General features: G+C 38.7%; 1 protein-coding gene across 1 annotated transcript; it reads right to left on the reverse strand.

Moving 5' to 3' along the window:
- Positions 1-5,895: 5,895 nt before the first annotated feature.
- On the reverse strand, positions 5,896-9,945 carry LOC137914707 (secretory carrier-associated membrane protein 5-like; the record flags this gene model as incomplete). The annotated part of the gene is made up of 5 exons (XM_068758205.1): positions 5,896-6,075; positions 7,117-7,234; positions 7,957-8,058; positions 8,601-8,757; positions 9,822-9,945. Coding segments are annotated over 5 exons (681 nt in total), but the record flags the coding sequence as incomplete, so codon positions are not given.
- Positions 9,946-10,322: the final 377 nt, after the last annotated feature.

Here is a 10,322-nt window from a genome sequence, read left to right on the forward strand (position 1 = left end):
ATTTCACATTGTCTTAGAGCTTAATAGCTTTGCGAGCATTTAATTGCAAGATAGCTGTTTCTTTTCTTTTCTTTTTATTTACTCTTAAACTAGAGAATCAGCAGATTTGAACAAGCCATTGTTTGTGTCTGTAATTCGTGTACTTTTGTGTGTACACGTCATGATAAAAGTTGTACAAGGTTTGAATCTCCTCATGGCTGCTGCGTATTATGAACTGTAAGTCCACGTACGTCGACAAATTCTCTTTTTGGGCCTTGGTGCATTGCTCAAGAGCACCTCGACAGTGCTCAGGAGGTGAACTGACACATCTCCTGCTACCAGATAACTTTCCATACTATGGTGCTTTCTGGACTTGAACCGACTTTCCTCTCGTTCCCAAGCCAAGCACCTGTGGACTGAACTGCTGCCGCCCAACTTTGACAAATAGAGAACAAAAGTTTATGCCAAGTGCCACTGTTTATAATTATGGACAGGAACTGCCATCATTTTCAGAATATATGTATGTAATGTTGAGAGATTTGTATACATTTGTAGGAAAGAAATAACAGTTTGTGGCAAAACATTTTTTACAAACACCGCTCTTAATGATGGTACAGCCAAAACCTCTTCAGCAAGAAAACAATTCTGTGCAATTTACTATATTGACATTTTATTTTATTTTTGTTTACAGTGTTTTTATCGATGAAATAGAAAAATAAAATTCAAGGTCAGGTTTTTGTTACTTTTTTATGGTCTAATATTCCCTATAATAATGCACAGAAGTGTTTGAGTGACACACATTTAGCTGAGGTTGTGCAGAATCTTACTCTGTGTAGCATTTCATGACACTATAAAAATAACAACTATATGTATCAAAACAGAAGGGAAGGCAAAAAATACAAATAAAAAGTGAGGACTAAAATATAGGTTCACTGCAAATATATAGCTACAGACTTCTAGTTGGTGATAAATAATGATTGAGAGGCGGTGCTAACACTTCAGCTAAGAACAACCTTTTTATTTTGTATGGGTGCTTTGTCTCTACTACCCGCATTTAAAAAAAAAACTAACGTAATGCATATTTATATCGTTACTTTTATATCTCTGCCTACTGAGTACAGATTCTGTGGAACAATACCAAGGCCATACAGGTAATTCATCTTCTGGATCTAGTTCTGCTTTGCAACCTAATTAAATGAATAAAGATGTGAAGGAATTTTCATTTCCGTAGGGATAAACACGTTGCTGCATGGGTAAGGTAATAGGAAAGGCTGGCTTTGTCAAGGAAGAATAGAATGAGATGAGAATCCACAGGCTGGGAGATAGTGTGAATGGCTGAAGTCATTTGAATAGTGAGCAGAAAACGGTGCTCTGATTTGCATGTTAATAATAGCCCATCCTACTCATACTTTATGCTGACCTGACGCAACCATATATCTTAGTTAATAAACTTTTCCCTACGTGCGATAACACTCCGCATTGAAAGTGATGGGCATGACACAAGACGAAGGAGCTTGTGTCAGGAGCACGACACACTCGAGGGTGCTCGCTGACAGTTTAAATATCATCTCCCTTAACATTAAAACATCTGGCTTGTTTTTGGTGTCAGCAACAAATAAACCTCTTTTCTCCCGACCAACTCATCAATTTTTAGGAGTATGCAAATGGAAAGCGTCCCGGGGAGACTTCACGGTTAGAACAACCGGGCAATATATTCTCATTAAGGCATTCTTTCTTTAAAACGCAGAAACTGAAGCTGGGATATTCATATTTATAGTCCCCGGCCATTGGAACAAATGAGGCGCTTTTGTCAAGGGAAGGCTTCCAGTCTTAATCGGGTCTCCCACCTACCTTCACGCCCCTCCGCTGGGTCCGTGGGGAATGCCATTGATTAAGTCACAAGGAGTGACGGCCCTGTGCCACTGTGCTCAGCCCCTCGCTCCTCTGACAAGCCAATACTTCACCAGGCTCATTCTCCAACTTCCACTGTCGCCATTTCCTTTGCTGTCAGGGGAACACGCCCATCATCACATCCGTGATTTCACAGACTAGTGGCGGCACAACTCCTTAGCTCTAACTGACTAGCATGTCCCTACAAGACAGCTGGCTGACCCTGGCTCTGATTCCTCTTGTTGTATACAAGTTAAATGATCTGGGATGGAATATATGCTGCATGGTGCAAGTAAAGATTGCATACGACTTTAAATGGTTAAAGCTAAATTTATATCTACTGTTCATATTGTCTAAAAAGATATAGGTTTTAGACTATTTTGGCTGTAACATTGTACCAGTACTATGATTCAAGTCTACAACAAGCCCCTTTTAGAGCAGTTCTTAAATCACCCCTTTATCAAACTTTCCTCTAAATAGTGTGCTCATCTTTTACTGCTGTGGTTCTTTTTCAATTTATTTGAGCAAACTTCCTTTGTCACTGGAGGAGCTTTGTTGTATTTCAGCTTCATCTATTGTAAAGTAATTTACAATAGATAGGCTTTCAAAGTAGCTCTCCTCAACACTACTTGTGTGATTATTTCAAATTGCAGCAAACTCTTGATGTCAGTGAAATTGTTTGATTTTAAATTATTGTTTTGAGGGAGGGGTTAGCAGCTTCAAGAGCCATGAGCAATCATGCAAATGGTCTCTTTTGTAGACAATTATGACATGATTTAATTCATTTATCTTCCCTTTCAGCTTGTATTCTATTTTTAAGACAGCTTTATTAACTACCAAATTTTCAAAACCCCAGGTTGTAGACACACACATTCACAGAGGCAGGGGTAAATAACTCACTCTCAGACCCCGATTCGAGTCTGTTTCCATGGGCAATTTGGTGAACTCATGCTCATGCTCATTATTAGTCTGTCAACTTTTTATCTCCCCTAAGACCAAAAAAGGAAAGTTTTGACAGGTAGCTTGAGCTCCTAATGCATAGCCAAGTTTTTTTTTTTACTCTGTATTAATTCACATGTTGAGAAGAAAACACTTCCAAACCAGGCCTCTTCATCTTTGCCTTGCTAATCTTTAACCATGGGGTGTGTGAGTTTTACTGGAGACTTATTGGGTGGTGTTACCACAGCCCCATGTGTATGTGTGTCATACACACAAGCATAAATGCATGCCTGTGAGTGTATGACAGCATGTCTATACACCTTTGTCCATGTGGTAATATGTGTGTGTTTAACAGCATGAACGACCACTCTATGTCCTTCTCTCCTGAGAAGCATGAGCCCCTCTGTGCTCAGTCAACTTCAGGTCATAACTTACCCTTTATGTGGCCCCTACTTCCTCCTTCCCTCCCACAACTTCTCTCCTCCCGTCTTGCTTTGATTATTCCATAAGCAAAGGTCCAATATTAGGTTTAACATTTACATTCTCTAAATTATCAATCCAAAATGCAACTACATGATGTGAAGTAGATGATTTGAGAGCTGTTTGTGTCGGCTCTCAGTCTTTGAGGTAAATCACAAAGAGCAAAAACAAAGAAGCCTCTTGGATGAGGTGAAGCTCCAGTTGATTCTCTACTTTTGCTCTTCCTGATTTGAGACCTTCATATTACAAACAGATAAACATGCAAATTACAGATTACAATGAAGCCCACGTTTTGATTCCTGCTTAAAGTCTCTCAACATCTCATTTCATTGAAAGCACCGACCGCTCCCTACAAAGCTTGCAACTTATAGTTCCATGGTGGAGCTATTCTCACCTGAAGATCCAGGTTTTTCTCTTTGTCTGTGTTGATGGAGAAAAAAAAAAATAATGGCAGATTTTTAATGCTCCCATTTATGTGTGCATAAGTGCATTTTCTTCTAAGTGAAAAAGAGTGGTGTAAATAGGTCCATACAGCACCTCCGGCGCAAGTTAAGCTGTTGAAAGATATTAATTCAAAGTACTTTGGTTTGTACTGGAATCACAAACCACGCTAAAATGCAACCTACTGTAAACTAAAATCATCCAGTTAGCATTTGGTCAGACTCACTTTATTTTCTATCCGAGGCGATCAGAGAACCTCAAGAACGGATGTGTTCAAACCACATTTTAAAAATGTATAATTTGCTTTCATATAAAAACAAATCTCTTAACAAATCAGTCTTGATTTGTTAAGAGTCAGACAACCAGCCCTCTCCCCTCCGAACCCGAACCCTTGCTTTCACTATTTATCAAAAGACATTTCCATGTGTGTAGACAGACAGGGTTTGTTGGTGCCTGCTGATGGATCCTCCGAGTATATGTCACTGTATAATTCCATGCCCTCTAGGCAGAGTAATTCTGTCACCCTGCAAACACACAGTGAAGCAGACAATAGGAAAGAGGACATCTACAGATAAATCCTTTTAAAGTGTATTTTGAATCTAATCTATGATGGTTTCCAGCTCAGAGAAATTGTGTTTTGCCCTCATGTAAATAAAAAAACAAATACAATCTCTGCTCTGGCAAGGAGTCTTCCTCACCCTGACCATCTCGGATTTCTTATGCAGTGGTGCGGATTTATAAATAGATCATTGTGAGGGGGGGGGGGGGGGGGGGGGTCATATATTGCCCCTGGTGGACAGTCATTCTGGATGACAACTGAAGATGAGGCAAAGCATGTACCTCATTTATTTATTTCACATTTTAACAGTTTTTAAATGTGGCTGCAGCACCATTTGCTGTGTGTAATGTATTGGAAACAATTTTGAATCACATTTGCACAATTGAGTGTGATGACTTGATTAAATGATGCAAATATAACAAAATGCTCAAACAAGAAACAAAGATGCTTATGCAAACAGAAAGTATAACTTTTTTGTTTTACCATACTCTAATTTACTGCTGAAACAGTACATATAACAAAATTATATGGTATTTGTTGCCCTAATTTGATGTGTGCTTGTTGAGTCCCCAGGTCTACATTCAGTGTAATGGAGGACAAAGAATGAGACAAAAGACATGAAAATAAAACAAGGAGCAGAAAATAGAAGGAATAACTAAAACTCAAGACTACGGTTGGTGAAGTATGGATGATGGTAATCTGTAATATAGCCATTTAATCTATAACTTCACACTGAAACCACAGTGCCATCCTGTGGCCTATATGCGTTTCAAAAATAACAAATTATGAAAAAACGCACCTGGCATTTATTACCAAACTTTCACGTCTCACAAAAGGGACTACAGCACATGAATCATGTTTCATTTGAGCATTTAAAAAAACATTTCTTCTCAATTCCTCTTTACCAATCCACTGATGCTGGCTTAATTCCATTGTGATGTAATTCTCATGTGTAAAATAGACATGTCAACAAAAACCTTCGAGCAAATCAAAGAGCCAGTTATAAATAAATTACCAAATTAAAAATCAAACCTAACAGACGACATTTAGCATTGTACAACATTTTCTACAGAAAATATACTGAAATTCTCCCGAGGACACATGAAGCGGCAGACTTTAAATAAGGATATAATATTGATATTTGATCATTGGTTTGTCTTTGGAGGTAAAATTACCTACAATATATAAGATTACTATGATGGAATCCTAAATAATTTAGCAGTGCAATGGTTGATGATTTAAATAAGATAACACTAAATATTTTAATCATTTCTGCAACTCCAGGTCAGTACAAAATATAATCACACACAGCTCAAACAGAACCCCTATGCTAATACACATTAAAACTAGTTTTACTTCATCTAAATACGCCCTTTCATACAGGAAGTCCAAAACTTGCTTCCAATACAATTTCAAGGTTAATTGCTTAATGATGACGGTTGTGAGAAATTCCAGATTAAGTGATACGTCCAAAATATGGAAACATGATGGGTCCAAATACGCAAATGTCATTTCTGGTTCACATTGTGACAGTGGATTCTTTGTCGCCCTGTTTCCTAAACTTTGCCATAAATGTCCCATCATTCCGTTGAGCTGTTTTGGAGAGGCTACATTTGATTAGCGTTGTATTGTGGGCTGGAGTGCTGACTCTGCATGGCTCCAGAAGCTGCCTCCATGGCGGCCTGCTGGGCTGCTGCCTGGACATGAGGATTCTTCCAGGCTCCTGTGGCCCACTCTTCCTGAGCTTTGGACATGCTAGCCCCACTGCCACGGTAGAAATTATGGATCTGAAAGGCAATGTCGCGTGAAAGGTTACCAGCAAATCTTAATCTCTGTAAAATATGCAATTTTAATAGCTCCCATTGATTAATTTCAATTAATTTAACATGGATGATCTGCCGCTGAATGCTATAATCAATACATCAGTAAAGGCGATAAGGTTTATAAGGTCAAACAAAAAGTAGAGCTGACTAGAAATGTTTTTGTTTACATTTGTGTGAGTTCATTCATTCATTAATTTTCTTAACGGCTTAATCCGGGTAACGAGTGTTGCTGGAGTTTATCACAGCAGTCAACGGGCGAGAGGCGGGGGCACACCCTGGACAAGCCGCCAGTTCATCGCAGGGCCACACATAGACAGAAAATCATTCACACACACACTCAAGCCGGAGAACCCAGAAAGAACCCACGCAGACACGGGGAGAACATGCAAACTCCTCACAGAAAGGCCCCGAGTTGAATTTGATCATGTGACGTTCTTGCTGTGAGACAACAGCACTACCCATTGTGCCACGATGCTGCCCGGAGTTAATTCGATTAAACTCATTTTTTGAAGTCAGATTTGTATTACCGTAGATGTAGTACTAGATATCTGAAATGTAATACTAGATCTTCTACATGTAGTATTAGATAACTGGCATGTAGTACCAGATATCTATAATGTATCACCAGTTATCTGAAATGTGTTTTTTTCTTGGGGTTTGGGGTTTTTTTTTTCTTCTTTAAAAGCATTTTTATGGAGTTGTTTCTCACCCAGTTCAAGTGTCTGAGGGTAGACGGTGTTACACAGTACAAATTGTAAAGCCCCTCGGCAAATGTTTGATAGTACCAGATGTGGAAATGATAATATCTCCAACTGCTGCTACGACTACAGATAAATGTTTAGTACATGCTTGGAGGCGACTTCCAATCTTTCACTGGTTATGATCTATAACCTGAACCTTTTCTCTCTTTCACAATAAAACTCTGTAACTTGACAAAGACACTATGGAAGATACACTGTGTCCAATAGTTCCCCTTAGTGGGAAAATAAAAGAAATCATTCTTACCCTGGTGAGGGCAATGAAGGACAGTGAGGCCACTGCAGTGAACATGATGGTGGGCACCAGCATTATCAGTGCAATTAAAATGTTATAGCTGAAGAAGGAGATTGTTGCCAGCCAGCCACTGAAAAGGCACAGATGACCATTATTACATTTCCATCAAATAATCTGATGAAAAAGAAAATACATCCATAATTAGCTGTTCCTGGATTATCTGTTTGCCACTGTCATGAAACTACTTCTTAACATCTACTGTAGACATTAAATGCAACTAGTTTGGTTGAGCTGAAGTACTGAGATATACAGTAAGGTCTGAAGGTTTCATAGCTCACGGGGCAATCAGAATGTACATGGTGATAAACTTGATATGGAGGCTATCATAAAATTAATTTCTGATTATCAGCCTGAGTCTCATGGCATTTTAAAGATCTCTTTAACAACCTCTCAAAAATCGAATAGCAGGACTATCATTAAACTTCGATGAGAGCAATTTCTGTGAGCAGGGTATTTAAAGGTTAATACCCCCACTGGAGTTACTTCTTGAACTCCAAATGTTTCAAGTACCGTATGAATTTTATGCTGGCATTTAGTTTCACTTATTTTAAGCAAAATGTATCTGAAAATAATCAAATACAGAGAACTGTCGTTACAAAACAAAACTAAATTACCATTTTCTTTTCAAGACTACAACATAGAAATACATAATTCAAATGAAACAAATGCACACTAATTAGATTACGGTAGGTTATGTATGTTATTATCTCTAATATTCTGAATAGTGTGACAAAATTGTAAGTCATTTCAAATGATTAGGAACAGATATGTCCCACGCATTTTCAATCTTACCATACTCCCCATCCTGGGATTCCTATAGTTTGGATGATGCTGATGCCAACTTGAGCCATGAACACAAAAAAGAAAAGCATAAAGTTGAAGGAGCTGTCACTCCTAGGGAAAAAGAAAACCAACAAATATGTAAAAATGTGTGCAAAATTTGCAAATCACTGCAAACTGTTTTTATTGATGTTCCAGACAGCAATCTCTTTGCTGGAAATTGGCTTGTGATCCCTCGTCGGGGTTGGGAAATGCTTTTTTTTGTATGGGCGGAGCAGTGGCGTAATGAGTAACACCACCAACTGAGGATCTGGGGCTGATTTATGCCAAGTTTGCAAGCGGGGTGAATAAGTGATCCTCAAATTGCCTATGGGTGTAAATGTGAATGTTTAGTTTTTTTTATTTGTGTTCAAATGGCAAATTGTTCAGGGTTTGCACCACCTCTCCCCCAATGTCAGCTGGGATGGGCTCTGGAGACTCTGCTACTTCCCTGTCAGTAAATCAGACCCTATCACGATGTTACAACGGTAAAGGGCACAGTAGTGGTGTATGTCATTTTCATAACATATTCGTATGTTGCTTAATAATTTACTGTGTTTACTATATTAAAGCACTGATGGGGCAACTCTGGACATGGGTATTTGTGTATGACTCACTTGAAGGCCTTGTAGATGCTCCTGAACCAGCAAACATAAGAGCAGGGAGTGAACACGAGAAGCCAGATAATGGCCAGTCCAAAGTTGGTCACACCACCTCCACCAAACATCCACGCAAAGCAGCCAATGAGATTCACTGCAAGAGTAACGCTATTCACTGAGAGACAAGAACACAAATACTGCATTTCAGGTATATGTGCTAAAACAGTATTCATTGCTTACACACAAGCACATGCAGACAGACATGCAGGAGAAAAAGAAGAAACAAAACACAACCAGGTGAGGTGGATGTGAAGACAGGGAAAACAATTATATATATATCAACTTACAAACAAAATGCGGTGTTCACACATATTGCAGTGGTTGACTTATGGAAAAATGGCATACAGTAAAGTTTAAATAAGAAAAAAATGATCACAGCCAAAAGCGTGTCGGGCTTTGAATACCTGCTTAGGGTTAATGTTTAGTAGAAGAAAAGATGCCTGAAGAAAGAAAAGCATTTAGCTGCAGTGACAGACGGCTCGGACACATGATTACTATTTCAAATAGAAAATACATCTTTAGTAGAAAAGCAATGTTTGCAGCAGGTTTAACAGAATGCAAAGGAACTTCTGGGCCTGCTTCACTTGAACATTTTCCCTGTATTGACACTCCATCTCCACCTTTAATTAATTTTTAGTTATGTTCACATCGCTCTATCTTTAATTGCCTTATTGTCCTCTTTTTGACTGCTGGGGTTTGTCGCCGCATCTATGCAAATGTTCCTCCGGTGCAGAGCAAACCCCGGCATCGTTGTGCTGCTTGTTTATGATGTAATAAACTTTGATGAAAGTGCTTCTGGCAAAAACTGTTTAACACAATTTCAATGTTAACTGCTCTGTTCAAACCACAGCCATCTGGTCAGCGCTACGACTCATTAGCAAATAAACCAGTCAGGATAACAGCCAATAAAAAAGAGAAAATCCTTTTAGACCAAGGGAGTCTTGTAAAACATTGCCATTCTGTCACATATTTCTTATCATGAGTTCACAACAGAGAAGACTGTTTATGGGAGCTCCAGGAATCCTGATTGTTTTTTAAGGCTTCCATTATATACGTTGCCACATAAGCAGAAAATAATAATTTTCACAGAAAGAATCTGTACTTTCCATACGACTGTGCTGCAAGCATAATGCCACAATCAAACCTTAAAACAACAGAAGATCACTCTGAGCCACTTACACATCCACAGGTGGTACATCTTCTTGCACATGCTGCGGTGCTGTTCCGGGATCTCATCAAAGTCCTGGTAGAAGCACGGTTTGAGTGGGATAAATCCCGGTAGCGGGGGAAAGTTGGGCTCTGAGACAAATCATTCCAGAAAGGTCAGATTATATTTGGCTGCAGGTTTTAGAGCAAGAAAGAAATCGGGTAAGGGTAGCAAAAATATAAAATAGAACATATAATAGACAGGAAGGTTCAGGGTTTAAATCCAATGATACTATGATTACCACACAATCATGCACAGGTGAATAACAGTTCAAGAGACTTGGAAGCAACATGATTCGACCCCATTTTTTATTAAGTATATTGTCAAAATAAAGTCTTATCCAGCTGCTTGTAAACATCAACTCAAACAAGATCAGTTTAAATGGCTCAATGAAACAAATATTGAGGGTTTTTTTCCCTTCCTTTTCAACATAAATTCATAAATTCATAATTGAATAGCTTTTAATGACCATT

Source organism: Brachionichthys hirsutus, unplaced genomic scaffold, assembly GCF_040956055.1.
Source record: "Brachionichthys hirsutus isolate HB-005 unplaced genomic scaffold, CSIRO-AGI_Bhir_v1 contig_190, whole genome shotgun sequence".
Lineage (NCBI taxonomy): Eukaryota > Metazoa > Chordata > Actinopteri > Lophiiformes > Brachionichthyidae > Brachionichthys > Brachionichthys hirsutus.